Genomic DNA, 21,987 nt, shown 5'->3' with positions numbered 1-21,987 from the left:
GAGATAAATCCAAATGTAATGTGAATAGTCATCAATAAAAAGGATAAAGTATCTGTAACCTCCCATAGTTGGCATATGATATGGCCCCCACACGTCAGAGTGAACAATATGGAAAGCAGAAAGAGATCTTTTATTGCTTACTGAATAAGAATGTCTACAATGCTTTGCCAGTTCACACGACTCACAATGAAGACTCGATAAAGACACTCCCTTAAACATATTTGGAACAAATGACTCAAAGCAGAAAATGACAAATGACCAAAACGAAGGTGACATAACAAAATTTTGTTAACAAACTCTGACAAAACTGACTCTAAGGCAACTCCATTAGGTGGTCCCACAGCTCGATCCGGTGTGTCCAGCAAGTATATTCCGTTTGCCTCATGGCCACTTCCAATCATCCTCTGAGACTGCAGGTCCTGAAAAACACAATGAGTGGGAAAGAAAGTTATGCTGCAATTCATGGATTTAGTTAAGCTGCTAACAAATAAAAGATTTGTGTTAAGTTTAGGGACATGAAAGACAGAGGATAAATAAAGGGTGTCAGAGGGCTTTATATCCCCTTTACCAGAGATGGGAGCAAGAGGCCCATCAACAAGGGATATTTTCTCTTTTCCAGAGAGAAGGTGGTATGAGTAGAAGAGATTAAACAGGCTGGTCATATGGTCTGATGCACCGGAATCAATAATCCAAGGAATTTTATGATTACCTGAAACTGAAGCATGATTTGCAGAAGCACGAATACCTGAGTGAGCAAATGCTAATGAAGATGATGTGTTGTTGGAAGGGTGAGCTGAAGAAACCATAGCTTCCAAGTGATTTAAGAGCCTCCCATACTTTTCAAAATCCGCCTTCATTGCTGCCAACTGCTCGATGGTTGATTTCTCCTCACTCTCCTTATTTCCCTCTTCAGGTACTGTAGCAACATTAGCTATCTTAGGTTTTCCCACCTGACTGCCCTTCTTAGAGTTGTTGTTATTCTTAAACCTATAAGGGAGAAGCCCAGGATGAAGCTTCTAGCAAGTGTCCTTTGTATGCCTCGATTTCTTGCAATATTCACATATCTGCTCCTTTTTTTCAGTAGGGCCCTTTGGCTTTATTCCAGCATGTGCAAAATGTTCTGTAGGTGGATCCTGCAACTGAACCTGCCGCCTACTCTCCTCACTACTTATCATAACATATGCCTGTGAAAGAGTAACCTCATCTCTGGCCAAGATATTTTGCCTAATGATGTCAAACTCAGGGTTGAGTCCAGTGAGAAATTCAAACACCCTATTTCTCTCCACCAATTTTCTATACATTTCAGCATCATTCTTACTCTCCCATACAACTGTCTCCATAACATCAATTTCCTGCCATAGGGATTTCAATATAGAGTAGTAGATTGCTACACTCTTCTCCCCCTGTCTTAGGTTCTTCACATCACTATTCAACTTATATACTCTGGCTACATTCAATTTCTATGAATAGGTCTCAGTAACACTGTCCCATATCTCCTTAGCCAAAGACATCCAGTGATAGTGCTGACTTATATGAGGTTGCATAGAATTGACCAACCATCCTATGACGGTATAGTTCTCTTGCATCCATTTTTCAAATTCAGGGTCAATCTCCTCGGGTTTCACTTTACTACCTGTGAGATACCCGAGCTTTTCTCTACTACAGACATAAATTCTTATAGACTGTGCCCAACCAAGATAATTTGTCCCATCTAGCTTGATTGTTGTTACACCAGTCAAAACGGAATCTACCGAGCCAAGGCCTGAAATCGACACTTGCTTGAACTCACTTCCGTATGTCTCCATCAATTAAACGAAAATCAAAGAACCAGAAATTTTGTCTGTATAAACTTACTTGAAGTCAAACCAGAACTCAGTTGCTTGAAAAACTAGGGTTTTGCTCCGTCTAGCTGTTGGGGAGGAAGAGAGAAGATGCAGCCGCTCCTACCAGACCTTCCCGAACTCTTCCAAACCTGAACTGCCCTCCTTTAGAAGTCACAAGATACCTCCCAAGCACAGAGCGCCACATCCAAGCATCACCTTTACCTGGTACTTTCGAAAATCTCTAGTCGGCTAGGGTTTCGGGCAGCAACAGAACAACACCGCTTCTTGGCAATATCCAGCCAGATTTAAACTCTTCAAACCCTCTACCAACTAGACCAGAGATCCTCTGTACTATAGAGAACCTATCTCTCCATACACTTGTCGACTAGGATTTGTTATGGGCCCGCGCGTAGGATCTCGTCACGGGGCGGTCCATGGGGAAAACTCCTAGCCTTCCCTTGCCCTTCCCTTTGTGTGCTGACCCTATTGTGACGAAGTAGGGGGTGATTTGTCCAAGAGATCACCCTAACTCTCCTAAACTCTTCTATTGATCGAAAATTCAATGCCTTTCCATTAATTCGTGGCTCCTTAAATAGGAGATTACAGAAAGAAATTCCTAATTAAACTCAAACTCCAACTTGAAATCAAACTCCTAATTACCTACTCCTAATGGTAACACAACTCCTATTTAAGATAAGATAAGATAGAGTAGCTGGCGGCGAGTTGGCGAGAAGAGATAAGTGTGGACCCACCCTGATGAGCTGTTGTGTGGGTCCCGCTCTACTGCTGCTGCCGGGCGGCGTGCGCGTCTCACAGTGCTGCTGCTGTGTGGCGCGTGCCACTGTCGTGCGGTACGTGCTGCTGTGCGGCACTGCCGAGCGGTGCGTGCTGCCAGGCGGTACGTGCTGCTGTGCGGCACTGCCAAGCGGTGCGTGCTGCTGCGCGGCCTGCTGTGCGTGCCCCTGCCTGTGACTGCGCCGCAATGTGCCGTCAGGCGGTGTGTCCATAACGGGATTTTAGGTGTATGGGAAAGGAAGAAAGAAAAAGGAAAAAATCGACCTGCTCTGATACCAAGATGTAAATTAGTCCTCAAATCTTAGGTGTAAACTTGAAGATTAGAAGAAAGGAAGAAGAGAAGTGAGAGCAGCAATACAAGAGAAGAAGATGGCGAAAAGAGAAGGAAAGAGAAGAAGAAGTCGAATATCTTCTCCTTTCTCCTCTAACCCCTTTTATTAAGTATTAAAAATAGAGTGATGACAAGTATGCCCTTAAGTGGGCGGCTAGCTAGGCAGTAACATAAAGAGATTAAATAAAGAGAAATAACAGGCCTATTAACAGAGGCCCATTAGCCAACAATAAAATAAAAGATATTACAACAGAAGATGCTAGGGGTCCATTCGGCCCAGTCTCTTTACAAAGTACAACTCCCCCTTGCTGTACTATTCCCCAATACATTGAATTCCTTGTTATCCCTGTTTTGCTAGCCTGTATGCAAGGTTGTTTGCAGATCTAGGTGTCTATTGAATGATTGCCTCCAATTCCTTTAATAGCTCTTTAGCTTCTCTGGTTTCATATCTGTGCTTTTGCAGCCCCTCCTCATTACTTACCAACCAGCCTGTTATGACCTTGGAGTCCACCTCTACTATTAACTTGTTGTATCTCATTTCTTTGGGCCTTTTTTAAACCTGCCAGTACAGCTGCCCATTATGTTGTTTGGCGCTGTAATGGCTATATTATAGAGAAATACCAAAGCCTGACCAAGAGAAGAGGAGATTAATAAGAAGAAATGAAGAGCTAGATATAAAAAATATTTCAAAAGAAAAAAAGGCTATGCCATTTATTTTATCATATACACATAATAAATGGACTTGAGTTAAACCGGTATTTTCTTTATTACATTTAATTTAAATTAGCATATTCATGCTTTGAGGGACAGAAAAAAAAAGCAAAGAATGAGAAGAAATATAAAAGTCCAAAACTTGTCGAGTCATTGCCTTTGTATTTGACAATGAATATCCACTTAGTAGCTTTTTTCCTTCAGGTAGATTGAGAAGCTCCTAGGTATTGCTCTTCACTCGAAATTTAATCTCATGTGTCATTAAGTCCTTCCATTGGTGATGAAATATTACCTTTGCGACATTTTTAGGGATAGAAACAAAAGAGATAACAAAAACCAAAGAAAAAGTAGTCGGGAAGAAGGCAAGGGTTTATAAGGAATGGAATTACATATAGGATGGGCATCGTACACTTGTGTAAGGTAATAGGTAAGTGAAGGTCAAATGGCTAATGGTAGTAAGATGTGCAATGTCATAAGAAATACTCGGAAGCGAGACATCTGATGGTTGTGGTAGATGAATAATGGGAGTCATCTTTGCGCAATGGGCATTACATCTGTCGTTCTTTATGTGACATCTCTGTAGTAGCAGCAGGGGAAGTAGCAAACTCAATACTAGAATGGGGAAAAGAGATCAAGAAAGGAAGGAAAGAAAGATCTTGCAATGTCATAAGAAATACTCAGAAGTGAGACATCTGATGGTTGTGGTAGATGAATAATGGGGTCATCTGTGAAATGGGCATTATATCTATTGTTCTTTATGTGACATCTCTGTAGTAGCAGCAGGGGAAGTAGCAAACACAATACTAGAAAGAGGAATAGAGACAAGAAAGGAAAGAAAGGTTGGTCTTCACCAGTATTTTCCCCTCTAAAAAGTACAAGGAGAATACAAAGGAATACACTAAAAGAAGGTAATATCTATGATAACAAACCACTAACTCAAAACAATATCAAAGCAGCAACATCTTTTATAGACAGTAACATATCCTAGGAAGATCTGACATACAGCTTCAGGGTCCAGCATTAAACTGGAGGTACTCATCATGAATAAAACACACACAACCAATGACTCCCAATGGGAGAGTGGAAATAGAAAAAACTCACTTGGAGATTTCGCAGTCGTATTGAAAGGCTAAGCAAAACAGGATCCACAGCATCATTAGGTGATGATTCAAGTACCTACCAAACAAATAATGAAGAGCGTCCGGTAATTCAGTTTTATTTCTATGTATCTTAATAAAGGAAAAATCAATATGTAGTCCAAAGAAAAGAACACTCACAGTAAGTAAACATGATACTGCAGTTAATTCAACTGATTCATCTGGATCCTCGAGTAAAGCTAATATTACCCCAAGAATTTGAGTAGTGTATTGAAGAATATGGACAGATGGTATCTGCACATCCAGAGGTATGAAAATGTCTGGTTTTAACAACAATACAAGATGATGCAGATGCAGAGAAGTAAGGAAAGAATTCATGGGGAAACAAACCAATTTTATTTATGGGTTACAGGATATTGCTACTGCTTTAGTTTTTATTTTCTAGTTGTGGATATCTTAAGAATAGGGTATTGTTTCTTGGAGTTTTATTGCTGTTTAAAAATTACTATTTATGGTAACTTCGGACTTACTATTTATAGCAATTATTGTAATTATTATTTTTTTAGTGATTTCTTCTGATTTAAACTAAGTTAGTTTCAGTGGGACAAGGAAAGTGTTATTAGAGTTGTTTAGGAGTTGGAGTCCTTATTTAAGTGCCCTAATGGGTTATTTATTGATTTTTATTAGTTTTAAAACAATTAGGAGTTGTTTTACATCAGTTTCCTAGTCCAAATTGGAGTCTGTAATGGGACATTCGAGCTAACAAGTTGAGTCTATAAACAGGGTCACTGTAATTGGAGCTAAAAGAGAGTTGACTTGATCAAATAAAGGTTGATTTAGTTAATTCTGGTCATTGCCTGAATCTCTCTTTTTTCCCCTCTCTCTTACCTATTTTTCCTTCCAAGTGACCTATCTCACTGCTGTTTATCCTAACAGCAAGCATTCTACTTGCTTCTCCATTCATATTCTTCATCTATAATCACCAACAGCCCTCATTCACCCCACGAAGCCCACTACTAGATCTTAATTAGTAGGACCCCTATCCTGTCCTATATCACAAGAAGAAAGAAAATGGTGATAAACAAAAAAAAGGCAAATCAAAATTCAAAAAAATAAGCGTTATCACAGAAGGAGCATATCCAGGAAAGCTTCAATAAATAATGTGCTTTCATCTTAAATAACTAATTTGTAAACAATACCAATTCTTAAAGCATGCATACTTTTATAAGTAATATCATCAATAATGATCAACATATTAATGGGGTAAATTACCATGCACAGAAACAATGAAAGTGCAGAATAAAACTCAAGGTGGTGTGGGGTTTGAGATAATTTACAAAATGTTGAAAATTAACTGTCATGTTTTGAGTAGTTCCATCACTTTATTTGCAGCCTAAGTTGTCCATGTGAAAATTTCCCAAACTCCTCCACGTTGATGCAATTGAAAAAGTCATGTAACTTGCTACCTATGATTTTAGCTTTAGGATCCACCATTGATTAGTCCTACCTGGTAGCAATGCACAGAATCTGAGCCAAAGATAAGCAAGTGCAACTGTGCAAAAGCTTATAACCATCTGAATTTACTGCATTTACTGGATGGTGGAAAAATATTCTCTTCAAGCTGTGGCGCAGGATGGGTAGGCGAGGATCCTACAACTTTCAGTCTTTCACCAATGGTGGGCCAAATAGGTTCAAGCCTGAAATATGTAAAGTTGATTTCGGATCTTGGAAGGGTTGAGTGATAAATCTACAACAAACTTTTCATTCCATTACTTTTTTTCCTATTCCAGCCCTGCATTAAGATACTACGCAAATAACGCTTGAATCAGATGGTTAATAGTCATCTAGTTGTACTTACTGTGAACATTATTAATTGTTGCAATCTGCATTCTATCAGATTTTTTTTTGGTTTCACTCACCAAATTATCAAATCACTCCTTTCAAAATTATCTAAAATACCCCTTACCCAAATATGACCCTAAATGCACCCTTTCAAACCCTAATTACCGAGTTAACCTAAAAGACCCCATGTACTTTGAAGATTGTTGGAATAATGTTAAAATAACTTAGTTGCAGTTGTTAGGGCCTGTTTGTCTAATTAAAGTGCTTTTTATTTCGTTTTTTTATTTCTGTTATGTCTGTTATTGTACTCAGGGGCACAAGGGTCTTTTCCCTTGTTATTTCTGTCGCCCTATATATAGTAAAATAAACACTGGTGCCGCCAGTACTGTTACATTGCAAACCTTCTCTCTTCTCTCCTCTCTTCTCTTCTCTTCTCTTCTCTCCTCTTCCACCTATCTCTGGCCGGCTACACTATCAAGATGGTATCAGAGCGGGAATGCTGATTAAAAGAGAGCAGATCGATCAACCCTACTGTCAAGAGAAGATCGATCAGCCCAAAGAATAGATCGAACAGACTAGCAAAAAGGCAATCTGATTCTGGACTACAGAATAGCTACGACTGGTACAGTTCTCCCTATATTTTTCTCTTCTTCACTCTCCTTGGTCATGGGCCGAGTGAAAACCCTATGAATCTGGGGCGGCTGAATGCTGTCGAACCTGTGTAACCCTATTTTTCTTGGATCGTGTGATCCTGTTCATGTGTTAAGACAACTGTAGGTCAATGCTGATCTGTCTTCTCAATGGTTTGAGTTGACTATAAGCAAGAAGGATCTCTCCTACTGATTAGTGGCTGTTAGCCATTCTGGAATTCTGGTAGGTGAGGACTGATAAAACCATACAGGTCTGAAACTGACGAATATTACCTCAGTTTTGTCCAGAATTTGGTACTGTTTGTGCACAATCTGGTTGGTAAACCCGAGTGTGTGAGTGTGAACTGAGTGGAGCATTGCTTTGTGGAGTAAGGAGGGGTCCTAAGTCCAGTGTGTGGGGCTGAGTAACTGCTTGACCATGTCGACTGAGAATTCTGCTACTTCAGAGATCTCAGGGAGCCACAATGGAGTGAGTGGGGGAATGGGTATGAGCTTTCCCATGGCTGTCATTCCCTTTGATGGTCTGAATTACCTTGAGTGGTCTAGGGGGATAAAACTTTACATCACTGCTAGGGGGCGAATAGGATACATCAATGGGAGAGTAAAGGAACCGAAGTATGGAAGTGCTGAGCATGATAGGTGGAACCAAGAGAACAGTATGGTGATGTCTTGGCTCTTGGTTTCAATGCTGCCACAAGTAAGGAAGACCTTTATGTGGGCTGAAACTGCTTGTGAGATATGAGAACAAGCGAAGTCCACTTATTCAGAACAGAGACACTATGCCAAGATATATCAACTACAAGCTGAATCTTCTACTTGCAAGCAGGGGGAGAGGAGTCTCTCGATGTACTATTCTGATTTGACATCAATATGGAAAGAACTTGATCACTATCAGAATGTGAATTGGAAGTGTGATGAAGATGCAAAGGCCTATAAGTCACTTGTATCACAGCAACGCGTGTTCGCCTTTCTCCTAGGGCTGAATCAGTCATATGAGTCCATCAGGGTACAGATCTTGGGTAGTAAAGACTTGCCATCAGTCCATGAGGTGTATGCCTTGGTGCAGTCAGAAGAAAGCAGAAGAAGTGTGATGAATGGTGTAGAAGGGGAGTCAGTTGCCCTAGCGGTCTGGGGAAATTCAGATACAAATGTCGGAGGTGGCTTTAAAAGGGGTGACACTCAGAAAAAAAACAGAAGATAAAAGCAAGCTTTGGTGCACTCACTGCCAGAAGACACGACACACTAAAGATACATGCTGGGATCTCCCTGGAAAACCTAAATGGGCACAGAATTTGGGTAAGAAGTCAGCACCGGATCAGGGCAAGAAACCAGGCCAGCAGAATCAAAGAAGGTATAACTCAGCTAATCTGGCATCGACAGAGACTAGTCCTTCCGTAACTTAGGAGAGACATCCCGGTTCTGACCCTAAAGAAGATATTATCAACTCCTTTCGTGAACATTTGGAATTGTATGGTAGGACTCTCCGCCAGGTGGATTCTGGGCCTACTCCTTCTACCTCATTTGCGTCTACATCAGGTAATGCCACAGCTTTCCATGTGTCATCTCATACTACTGATTCACCTTGGATTATTGACTCCGGAGCCTCAAATCACATGACCGGTAAGTCAAATTTGTTCCAGACATATAACCTTCTCTCTGGGAGAGATAAGGTAAGACTGGTTGATGGTTCTTTTTCTACCATAGTTGGCCGAGGCACCATATCTCTCCCACTTGGCCTTACTCTTCCTAATGTCCTGCATGTTCCGAAATTACCTATTAATTTGTTGTCCATTAGTAGTATTACTCACTCTTTGAACTGCTTAGTCACCTTTTTCCCGTCTTCATGTGTGTTTCAGGATTTGACCTCGGGGAAGACGATTGGTAGAGGAAGCATGGTGGATGGTCTCTACGTGTTGGAGAATAATGCTGGTCTAGTGGCGACTGAGTCCACAAGTTCGTCGAGTGAGAGTCAGGCCTATTTATGGCATAGTCGTTTAGGTCATCTTTCTTTTGAGTCGTTAAAAGTTATGTTCCCAAAGTTGTTTGAGTCCTTGTCAGTGAGTCAGTTACAGTGTCAAACTTGTCAGTTGAGTAAGCATTGTAGAAGTTCTTTACCTTTAAGAAATAAAAGATCTGAATTTCCATTTCATATTGTTTATTCTGATGTTTGGGGCCCTGTTACTCTACCTACTGTGGCTGGTTATAAGTATTTTGTTACTTTGATTGATGATTATTCTCGATACACTTGGGTTTACCCTATGCGATCTCGAGATGAAGTGCCACAAATTGTGAAAGATTTTCAACGCATGGTGTTCACTTAGTTCCAAACGGAAATTCATATTTTCCAGTCGGACAATGCAAAGGAATATTTCCATAGTGATCTCACGAAGTTCTTTGCTTTGAGTGGGTCACTTCAGCGAAGCTCTTGTGCCAAGACACCCCAACAAAATGGTGTGGCTGAACGAAAAAATTGTCACCTTCTCGAAGTTGCTCGTGGCTTGCTGATTCATATGAATGTGCCAAAACAATTCTGGATGGATGCAGTATTGTGTGCGACATATATCATCAATCGCATGCCCTCTCGGCTACTAGAGTATAAGGCCCCACATCAGCTCCTGTTCCCTACAGCCCCGCTGTCCACCATTCCGATGCGTGTTTTTGGGTGTCGTTTTGTCCACAACCTATCACCTACTCGTGGTAAACTTGACCCCCAGGCTATTCCTTGTGTTTTTCTTGGTTACCCCTCATCTCAGAAGGGGTATCGTTGTTATGATCCCATTGCCCGCAAGTACTATGTTTCCATTGATGTCTCATTCTTTGAGAGTCAACCGTTCTTCTCGGTTTCTCCTTAGGGGGAGAGTAGGGTTGAGGAGAAATAGGCAACGACTCAGATTCAACTACCTCCTTTACCCGATCCTCCTCCGTTCCGGGTTTTCCATTGTCGTCATAAGAGCTAACAGAGTTCAAGAGCCGTGGAGCCGGACACTATGCAACCAACATCATCGGATTCACCCGAGGCAGATCCGTCTCATCAGCCAGGTACACTTGCTCCCATTGCTCCTTTAAATGTTGATTCACATGTCCCCAATGATCTTAATATTCCTATTGCTAAGAGAAAGGGTGTTAGATCTTGTACCACTAATCATCCTATCTCTACCTTTGTGTCCTATGAGCATGTTTCACCTTCGTACCGTGCCTTTTTCTCCTCTGTGGATAATGTTCCCATCCCTAAGACCGTGGCAGAAGCTTTGTCAGAACCTGAATGGACAGATGCAATGTAGGAAGAAATTGATGCCTTACACAAAAATGGTATGTGGGAGTTGGTAGATCTTCCTGAGGGGAAGGAACCAGTGGGGTGCAAGTGGGTGTTCATAGTGAAACACAAAGCTGATGGAATTGTTGAAAGGTACAAGGCTAGACTGGTAGCAAGAGGCTTCACACAGGTATATGGAGTGGACTATGCAGAGACTTTTGCTCCTGTAGTGAAGATGAACTCCATCCGGATTCTCCTTTCCTTGGCGGCAAATCTTGACTGGGATCTTCACCAATTGGACATCAAGAATGCCTTCTTGAATGGTGACTTGGAAGAGGAGGTGTACATGACCCAACCCCCAGGGTTCTGTGCCAAAGGCAGTGAACAAAAGGTGTGCAGGTTGAAAAAGTTCCTATATGGATTGAAACAATCACCTCGGGCTTGGTTTAGTAAGTTCCATGTAGCAATCCAACAAATGGGATTCAAACAATGCCAGTCAGATCATACCTTGTTTGTAAAAGGAGGTGAAGGTAAAATTGCATCTCTTATTGTGTATGTGGATGACATAGTGATCACAGGAGATTGGGAGGCTGAAATCCAGAGACTAAAAAAATTCTTAGCCACTAAATTTGAGGTGAAGGATCTAGGCCCCTTACGATACTTTCTTGGAATTGAAGTTGCCCGCTCTCACAAGGGCATCTTTATTTCCCAACGAAAGTATGTACTAGATCTACTAGAAGATACAGGCAAGTTGGGGGTAAAACCATCTGATTCACCTATTGAACCTAATCACCATCTAGGAGACAGTCAGGGAGAGTTTTTGAAAGATGTAAAGATGTTCCAGAGACTCGTGGGGAGACTTTTGTATTTGTCTATGACCAGGCCTGATATCGCCTATGCAGTGGGTGTCCTTAGTCAATTCATGCACAGCTCGATGACAACTCACTTTGAGGCTGTAGAGAGGATCTTGAGATATCTCAAGAAGTTTCCTGGAGCTGGTTTGTTGTTCCAAAAACACAGTCACTTAAAAGTGGAAGTATATACTGATGCAGATTGGGCAGGAGCAGTCAATGACCGAAAGTCTACCAGTGGTTATTGTGCCTTTGTAGGAGGAAACCTTGTCACATGGAGAAGCAAAAAACAAAGTGTGGTGGCTAGATCCAGTGCTGGAGCAGAGTATAGAGCGATGGCTCATGGGGTTGCAGAAATCATGTGGATAAGAAATCTGTTAGGTGAACTGGGTTTCGCAGTAAGCAATCCTACGTCACTCTACTGTGACAATAAAGTAGCCATCAATATTGCTGCTAATCCGATTCTGCATGATAGGACGAAACACATTGAAGTGGACAAGCATTTTATCAGAGAGAAACTTGAAAGTGGAGAAGTGTGCACACCATATGTCAACTTGGAAGAGCAACTTGCAGATATCTTCACCAAAGGTCTTCATCATGTGCGGCACAAAGATTTGTGTGACAAGTTGGGCATGATTGACATCTATGCTCCGACTTGAGGGGAGTGTTGGAATAATGTTAAAATAACTTAGTTGCAGTTGTTAGGGCATGTTTGTCTAATTAAAGTGTTTTTTATTTCGTTTTTTTATTTCTGTTATGTCTGTTATTGTACTCAGGGGCACAAGGGTCTTTTCCCTTGTTATTTTTGTCGCCCTATATATAGTAAAATAAACACTGGCGCCGCCAGTACTGTTACATTGCAAACCTTCTCTCTTCTCTCCTCTCTTCTCTTCTCCTCTCTTCTCTTCTCTTCTCTCCTCTTCCACCTATCTCTGGCCGGCTACACTATCAAGAAGGATTTTTTTTTGAAACCTCCCTCCTATTATAAATAAGAGGCACCCATCCCAAGGAGAGAAAGGGGTCGAAGGGGGGAGTTTGGAAGGGAGAGTCTCTCGGTGCCTTCCTTTTGGAGGAGATGCTGAACTGAGAAAGTCAGAGAGAGAGAGAGCGTATAAGGGAGGGGGAAATCGAGAGGCTGAGATAGAGAGAAAACTCAGAAAGAGAGGGAGAAAGTCAGAGAGAGAGAGAGAGCATAAGAGGGGAGAGGGCTCTGGTGGTTTCCTTTTGAGAGGCTGTGCTAGGAGCAGACAGAGACTCTCAAGTAGAGGGTCTCTCAGTTCAGGCGAGAGAAGAGACGATTTGAGAGAGAGAGAGAGAGAGAAAGAGAGGGGTTGTGCTAAGGGGGGTTTTCTCAGACCGCATTTCAAGCCTCTCTCTCGCTGCTGTAGCTAGTTGCAATGGCGGGTTTGAACCCAACCAGCAACAACCACTCACATCTCCCTTTATATTCTCGTCATTTTTGTACCAATCTCACCCTTCTCCTCATCTCTTCTCCTTTCCACACTTTTTGGATTACCGGTCCATCACCGATCCCATCTTACATTCGTTTTTCCCTCTGCACCACCGTTTCAATCAGTCAAAATCTGATAGTTCGATATAGTTATCAGGCGACCAATCTTCCATTCATTTGGCTTCTGTTTCGACGATACCCAGCAGCATTCAACGCTTATTTTAAGGCTACATTGAGGTAACGACCTTACCTCACCCTCAGATATCTATATTTGGTTTGGTTCAGTTTCTTTCTGTTTTTTGTTCTTTATTTTCTATTTGTATCTTTTGTATCTTATCTGCAACTGCGAGAACAGTGGTGTTTTCGGATGTTTGTGGGGATTGATACATTCCTTCGATCCTTCATGCCAGCCAACTAAGTCCGAAGGTGGGGGTTCTGATAGAAAAGGGGTAGGGTTTCCTACCCTTTTGCTCAGGCCCCTGTGTCCAAAAGGGGGCTGGACTGGAGGATAAGGGAGCGTTCTTAATATCCCTCCTTATTGTCAGAAAACACGGGTTTTTAGCTCTAATTCGAATGTAAGCAGAGAAGGGAAATCCATTATTCACACTGACCAGAGAGAGGGGTGCCTAATCCCTTCCCTCTCTTTCTCAACTTACCCAGAATGACCTTGTCCTGTCTGATCGGTATGGAGTCATTGTTCATTTTAAATGATTTCATGAAACTTAAATCGGTATCGGTGGCGACTCCATATATTCGGCCATGAAGTGAACTGCTGGGGTCATTTTCCCGATGTTCACAGCTTTATTTCTATTGACGTGCCTGTTGATGATCTTTGATGATCTTGACATTCTTATTACCAAATGTCAGGCTGTTTTATTTTGCACCACCAAACATCTCATTTCTCACTTCATGTCTTATGATAAAGTTTCCCCTTTGTTTCGTACCTTTGTTTGTCATTGGTATATCAATAACTTTGAAATTTATTAAATTAAGGAAAAACAAGTACAGAGAAGCAAAGGGAGAAATAATCCCTCTTAACTCTCCCCCTTGACCTTTCAACCAAGTTACAATTGAGCCCAAAACAATTGATCTCTAGCTGCCTCTTGTTTTGCCAATTCATCAGCAAAAGAATTAACACTTCTCTTGACCCAGTGCAATCTTACTTCCATGACTTGTGTCGGCCATTTGAATCTATTTCTCTCATTGTTATAAATCCAAAAACCGGCTTCCTCCTTTTGCAGCCATCCCAGCACCGGATTGGAGTCACCTTCAATAGCCAACTTTCTAATGCTCATATCCTTGGCCTTCTGCAGACCTTCCATTACAGCCATAATCTCAGCCCTTAAAAGAGTCTTCTACACCTATTGGACTTGAGAAGAGCAATTATTTTCCCCTCCTCATTTCTGAATACACCTTCAGTGCTTAAGGGCGCAGCTTCTCTACACTACTGCCATCAAAGTTAAGTTTGAATAAACCATTAGCTGGTGGAGACCAACTGGGATTTGTGACAGCCTTAAAAGGGGCTGAATCTGACACTTCTTTCCAGCTTCTAAACAAATCAGAACTTGTTACATCATCAAATAATTCCGAAGACTTTAACCAATGAATCACTCTAATGATGATGGCTTCAGTAATTACTCCTCTACTCTTCCTTACCTGAAAAAAAAATTCTCAAGTTCCTTTCTTCCCAAATGGTCCAGTAAACAGCCACTCTTATACACTCACCAAATGCTGTAGAGGCAAACAGGCTTTGCACATTTGGTGGGGGAGTCTACCTACATCCGAACAAAGAGAGAAACCATTCCCAAATATATTTAACAAAAAGGCAGGAGGTTAATAAGTGTTAGCATGTCTCACCATTGGCTTTTGCAGAGAACACACCAATGTGGGGATAAGACTCTCCATAAAAACAATACTTGGGTGTTCTTAGTGAAGCATCAGGCAAATGGGGCCATGGAAAAGTGTAAGACAATGCTAGTTGGAAAAGGATTCACATAGGTGTATGGAGTAGATTATGCTGAGAATTTTGCACTAATGGCTAAGATGAGTTCCATTCATATTTTCCTTTCATTAGATTGGAGTCTTTGCCAGTTAGACATCAAGAATGGCTAAGATGAATTCCATTTATGTACAGCCGCTGTATTATAAGTAATATACAAGGCACCATCAGCCTAGTTTTTTGAGCCTCAATTTCTCTCCTCTCTTCTCTTCTGCTTCTTGCTCTTGCCATAATTTTTATTAGTTTAAGACCTCTCATAGTTAATCACATTAATGATTTAGTTGGACATAGCCAATGGTGGGTCATGAATTTATTGGGGCCTTGGAACTATCCATAGGTCCTGTTTCTCAAAATTTAATAACTGCCTAAAAAATAAAACAGAGCATAAAAGGCTGCATTTTCAGGATGGATAAAGATATAGAATGCATATTTTTTAAGAATCAAATCACCCGTGTAAGAGGTAATCTGTAAACATCGAGCTTTATTTTAACTTCTTTTTTAAAATTTTTAAAATTCAACAATATGACTAATCCTCAAAACATATGAATCAATGTAACATCTATTTAAGATATTAAAAAAAAGAACCTGCACAAGCCCTCTTAGGCACAAACGTCTTACGGTAGGTGACTCATCTGAAACATGTCGACACATGGCTTCAACTAACTGTTCCAATAAGGAACCAACTCTATCACTGCATAATTGAGAATCTTTGTCAGTACAAATGAAGAAAACTGTGAGTCCAAACCCAAATCTAAGTACATCCTTTTCGGTAAACACACTAAATTAAGTAAAACAAAGGATTAAACTCATTTCACCCAATTCTTGGAAATGTGTGTAATTGTGGCATAAAAAATGGAAAGCAATCCTATTTGTTTTTGGATGTAACTACTAACCTATTTTTGTTACCTCCTTGGAATGTAAAAGGTTTGACAGGTAAGAGATTGAAACTATGAATTTTTTTTTTTGTAGTATTATTACATGAACATGAGATGAAACACAAGGGAAGAAGACCTGAAGGCTCAGTTTGGGAAGAGTGCAAATACAAACATATAGTTACAATACAAATATGTACAGTGCAAATACAAGGTTTTGTACTATGCATATTTGTATTTGCACTCTTCCCAAACTGAGCCAAAATGTTTCATCCATGTTCAGCACAAATCATTTAATTTTCTAGAGGTCTTCATTTTTTTTTCTTTTAATTCTTAACAACTTTCCTTGTGGTTGCCTAGAGTAGTTTTGCATATCTTGAAAATTTGTTGGGAAGGCATGTGAAGGGAAGCTTGATAAATCCTTTTACAATTTTTCTTTTCCTTTTCCATTTCTTCACCTTTTTTGTGTAGGTACTCAATCTAAATATGTAATAATGATTAAAATACTAAAACATGATGCATGATGTTTCACTAGCCCATTGACATAGGATAGCCTAGGATGAGCAAACCTGTAACACATAATGGGGGATAAAGAGTAAGTTAAGAACACAGAACAAAATATAATTAGATGCATTACACCCTCTTTTAAAGAATTGTGTATGGAAGACGACAGGTTCTTAAGTATTACAAACAAAGAAAATAAACCAAAGGGAAATTTTTAATTTTCAATCTTGTTGTTACCCTTTCAAGCAAATATCATGGACCTTATATAGAATTATTTCCATAACGTTAAGTGTTGTGTTATGGTCCTAAATGTAAAAGTGATTTGCTTGGCACGTTCCATCAGTCTTAAAACTTTTGGCGTATTGTTCAAGTACACAACATTTGGTATCAGAGCCGGACAATATGCCAACATTTGGTACCACCACACTTCTGCAGCCGACATCTTGGTGGCTTCACTCTGGGTAGCTCTCACTTTAGTGGTAGGTATCCCTCTCCACGACAGCTCACACTAGCAGCAAGTAACCATTTCCCTTTGGCGGCTTTCACTCTGCTCAGGTAGCCCTTTCTATGGTAGCTTTCACTTTTCTCTAGGTAACCCTCTCTGTGATTTGAACTTGAGATGTGGTGGTAGGCTCTTATACCAAATGTTGTATGCTTGACCAATATGCCAAAAGCCTTAAGATTGATGGAACATGTCAAGCCAAGCACTTTAATATTTAGGACGGTAACACGTTGCAAGTAGTAATAGAATTTCAACTATTGGCTATTTTTGTAGAGACAAGGACAGTGAGGGTTAAAGTTGCAATTTTACTTTGCTTGCTATACATATTCTTTTATTCTTTTATTGTGTACTATTACTTCTAGTAACTTATAGACAGAATTGCCCTTTTACTTCTTTATATAAATATCTTTTCCTTGGTGTAGTTGGTTCATTAGACACACCAAATTTGCTCATCTTTCCTAGTTTGAACTGCACCAACATGGTATTAGAGTAGGTTTGATTCTCACTCCTTTGATCTTAGAACTAGTTCTCTGTTATTTGAGCCTCAAACAAGGATTCAACATCGACCTTTTGCATCTATTATTGGGATGTTCTTGAAGCAGTTTCAATCTGAACAAGAAAGTTCTGTTTCCTAGAGAAAGACACCATTCAGATTGGTAATGTACTTGTTTCTTTCAATTGGTTGATCTGTTAGGGCTGAAACTTTAGACTCTGCATCGCCCTAGGCTGTTCTTTCAGCCTATAAATTTTGGTGAAGATCCAATTTATTTTGCTAGGGTTTTGATCCCTTCTTTAGTCTGGCCTATCTGTGGACCTTCCTTTTTTGGATTGTTGAAAGGTTTTCAGCTTTCTTTTGCTACTTCCTTTTTTGGATTGTTGTGGGGGCACATTAATGGTACAACCACCAATCCTGATAAAACTAATGCAAAGGGACTACAAATTTGGAGGATTAACAATGCCCAAATCATATCTTGGATTGCCAGTTCAGTTACTACAGATATTACCATTCCCATGACGGGGTCTCTGGACAACCAAGGAGATGTATGATTATCTGGAGAAGGTCTATTAGCAATCAAATTTCTCAAGACAGTATCAAAACGAGATAGAAATCTTATTGTATAGTCAGGGTGAAATGAAAATCTAGGTGTTATGCTGATTTCATTAATCTCTGGACAGAATATGGATTAGTCCACATGGTAGAGATATCATCAGTGTGTTGTATTAAGGCTCTAAAGGAACACTTTGATAGGAAGAAAATGATGCATTTCCTAATGCATCTCTGACCTGAATATGAGGTAATAAGGTCAAACATTTTGTGTAGAGATACTGTACTGTACTTTCTCTTGATACTATTCTTGGTAAGCTATTTTGGGAAGAAACCAGAATGGTTACTTAGTAGTGAATGCTAAAAATGATGGAGTGGAGACCATGTTTCTGGTGGAAAACAAGTCCAAACCTAAGGACTTGCCCAAGGTGCAATGTTATGAATGTAAGGACTTTGGTCATGTGGTGTCTCACTACAGGGAGAAGAATGTGTACCTATTGTAAGAAGCATGGACATATATTATCACAAAATGTTGCACTCAACCTCAAAAGGAAATTATTCTGGAGGGAAGAACCAACACAAGGCCTATCAGACTTCAATTGAAGGACCAGATGATCCATCATCCTCCATTGCTCCACCAAAGGGAGATGCTTCTAGTGTTATGATTGGAGAGAAGATTCGACAGTTGATGCCTCAGTTCCTTTGCCTTTTTTACTTTTGGCTTTTCTGGTGAGTCATTGGTGTACCTATCATTGTGCATCTCCTAGTCATTTCTAGATCATAGTTCTGGTGCCTCCAACCATATGACAGGGACCACTTGTGGTCAGTCTTCTTATCTCCTCCCGTCTAATAAGCATATTGTTATAGCCAATGGTGAGAAGCTTGATATTGTTGGTTGTAATGATCTTTATCTACCTCTCACTCTCCACCTTACAAATTGCCTCAAACTTTGTTTTTTTCCTAAACTTACTTCCAATTTAATATCTATTTGTCAGCATGTTGAACATGGTAATGCTGCCACTTTCTCACACGATGGTTGTTTGATACAAGATCAATACACTGGGGAGGTGAAGGGGAAGGGGCGTAGACTGGGATAGTTATTTACATGGATTTTGAGAAGAAGCCAATCTCTCCTGCTACTAGTTCTTCTTGCTTACTTTCTACTACTTTTTTGTCTTGTAATAATGATTGGAACATTTGGCACCATCATTTAGGCCATCCTTTTGCAGGAATCTTGATTCACTTATTTCATCTGGTTGTTTACCTGTATCTACTTTTGTTTCAAGGAATGTTGATAAAATCTGCATGTCTAGTTGCTTAAGTAAAGCTCATATTTTACCATTTCCTACTTATATACATGCTATTGCTCCATTTCAGTTATTGCATGGTGATGATTGGTCATCTCTTGTGATTTCCAAAATGGGATTTAGATATTTTATTTCCTTAATTGATGAACATATACATTACACTTGAATATATTTTCTCTGTAATAAATCAGAAGTGTTCTTTGTGTTCAAACATTTTCATGCCAGGGTTACCACACAGTTTAATGCTACTATTTGTACCCTATATTCGAATTCAGGGGGATAGTACATTGATGGGGAGAGCTCAGACATCCAGTTTAACGCTGGAGGGATATCAGATCTGAAAATTACAAGATAGGGGGAGTGATTCTTTGGTCATGAATTCTTTGGTCATTAAATTCAAGTAATAAAATATTAACTAGTTAGTATTTTTTAAAATATTTATTAAAATCATAAAATGTATTAAATTTTATAATAAACCATATTTTACATTTAATATAAAAAATCAGAATAAATTTAATAAATTTTATACTAAATCATAATTTATTATAAATTTAGTATTAAAAATCATAATAAATTCATTAAGTTTTATAAGAAATCAGAATTTATCATAATCTTAATACTACAAAAAAGAGAATCAGTTTATTAAATTTATAATAAAATATAATGTATTATAACTTTAATATTTAAGAAATCAGAATAAATGTATTTCTATTTACTAGTGTGAAATAAATATATTAGAATTTATAATAAATCAGAATTAAAAATAAGAAAATAAAATATCAGATAACCTTGTAAAAACATCAAAATGCATAATAAATCAGTAAATCATCATTTACTAATTTGTTATTGATCCTAGTTTCGTAGCTTTATATAATGGTTGGGAATAAGATATTGTCTAGAAATATGTATTAATGCTTCTTTTATCATTTTACAAAATATCTTTGCATATTTCCACATATTTCATAATATTTCCACAATGTCTCTAATTTTTACAATATTTCCCCTTGACATTTCCGACATATGTCCTATATTTTGGTAAGCGACATTTCCGTCGACATCGACATTTTAAACCTTGGTCTTGAATGTGTTGGATAGAATTTTTGAAAGGCTATATATATATATTCAAATATTGTTATTGGGCCATGTGCCTATTTTAGTTTTTTATAGGTCTTTTTTTTATTACCGCCTTACTAGGGGCACTTCTATATATATATATATATATATATATATATTTTTTTTTTTTCATATTCCACATGTAGACAAAAGAGTGTTGGGGGGGGGGGGGATCCAATTATGAGCACCACCATCTGATTTTATCTTCACCCCTCTTCCTTCTTTCTTTTATTTTTTTTGATCTCTTTTCTATTATCTTCTTTTAACACCAGATTTTTATTATTTTATTAATTGTTACTGAATTATTCGACAACATAAAGATTACTAAACACTCTAAAGCACATGAAATTGCCCCAAAAATAAGTAGATATCCTGAAGAGCATTCTAAAAAGAGATTTTTTTGATCCATTAAAGGTTGGCATGCATTTGTGGAAAGAAAACAACTTTAAAAATTTGTATTTACCAAAATAAGTTGTAAAAATAATAAAATTCTAATTTAAAAACTCAAAAGAGACATTATCCAATGCTGATCTTGGAAATCCAGGTCTAACAGAGGTGGAGTGGATATAGACCTAACCCACATTTTCATGCTTGTCAGCCTGTCATTAAACCATTGCAGTATTGCACCAATAAATTGCCTCTCTAATTTAGAAACTCAAATAACCCTAAAATAAAGTACCCCATCACAGACTCAAGTTTCTTGTAAATTGTCCATAACAGAATCTGTTACGACTCAATCAGATTACTAACAAACTGATACAGGAAGAAGAATGTGCTCTGCCGAGAGCTCCTCATTAGATTGCCTTTAAAGTTTCCTTAAAGGGTGTTCTACACTCCCTGTGCAGGTTAACCTGTAACTAACTCTGTGCTGATGTGGACTTCTTGGAGTACATAAATCTGGTAGGCGGTTTGTACCCTGCTCCAGGTGTTCTATGTATGTGTGCATGTCTTCTACCCTCTACAGATTCCTAACTAACAGAAGAGAAAAAAATCAAATATCAATTTAACATTGGCAAAAAGTTTTTATCATTAGTATGTACCTATACCGGACAAACTCAGATAATGCAGCTGCTGCAGATTCTCTTTGATATGTTTGGTGTCCATTCAAAGCTTTACAAAGATTTATGCATATTGCTGGAACCTGGATATTAAAGTCATGAGAAAATGTATCTGATGTATTACTACTAAGCTGCCATCACATTTCTTCTCTCACATAATGTTTTAGGGAAAGGAATTCAAGCATAATGACTTTTCAACTTAAAAGTGCAGAGACAAGAAAGCCCATCATTTCTCAAAAAAAAAAAAAAAAAAGAAAAGAAAGCCATCATATTTTCTAAGAAACAAACAAAATGTGGGGTGAAAATTAAAGATTGACTTTTTAACTGCTATTACTTGAGTTCAGAAGTTTTCATATAAGAGAAGATTTGCGACTTCCTGCTAATTGTGCTGTAACAGATGATGACTGAAAATGGCCTTCTAGGGTTTAGTGGAACACCTCGCGTCACGCCTCTGTGTTTTAAAACATTGATTGAGAGAGAGGCTACAAGAGGCGAAGTGGCAAGTAGGAAATAGGGAGCTAATGGAAATGACTTTTAGGCTCAAGAAGTGAAATAAATGATGTTCTCCATGGATAGTGGATAGATAGATCAAAATCTCCAGGACTGGATGGCTTTCCAATGACATTTTAGCAAGATTGTTGGGACATCTTAGAGGTTTTGAGGAATTCTTTGAGAGAGGCAAAATAAATTCGGGTGCTATGCTACTTATTGAATTAATTCCAAAAATCAAGGATGCAAACCACCCAAAAGATTTTAGACCTATTAGCTTGGTGGGCAGCATGTA

At 39.1% G+C, this 21,987-nt stretch overlaps 1 protein-coding gene across 5 annotated transcripts in view; it reads right to left on the bottom strand.

Annotated features, from left to right (window-relative positions):
• LOC148847186 (ARM repeat superfamily protein) overlaps positions 1-21,987 on the bottom strand; it is a 158,311-nt gene that overhangs the window by 12,657 nt on the left and 123,667 nt on the right. For 3 of the 5 annotated variants that reach the window (XM_088951566.1, XM_088951567.1, XM_088951568.1), the window contains exons 42-45: positions 21,186-21,286; positions 15,388-15,493; positions 4,938-5,051; positions 4,762-4,836 (exon numbers count right to left, since the gene is read on the bottom strand). In XM_088951566.1, coding sequence (XP_088807692.1) covers positions 4,762-4,836; positions 4,938-5,051; positions 15,388-15,493; positions 21,186-21,286 — 396 coding nt within the window. Of the gene's footprint in view, positions 1-4,761; positions 4,837-4,937; positions 5,052-5,645; positions 5,807-15,387; positions 15,494-21,185; positions 21,287-21,987 lie in introns of all 5 variants that reach the window. The other 2 variants (XR_016101146.1, XR_016101147.1) reach the window with 1 other exon arrangement.

Source organism: Nelumbo lutea, chromosome 6, assembly GCF_056320005.1.
Source record: "Nelumbo lutea isolate HS-2025 chromosome 6, American lotus-T2T, whole genome shotgun sequence".
NCBI lineage: Eukaryota > Viridiplantae > Streptophyta > Magnoliopsida > Proteales > Nelumbonaceae > Nelumbo > Nelumbo lutea.
This window is presented reverse-complemented; position numbering and strand designations above follow the sequence as displayed.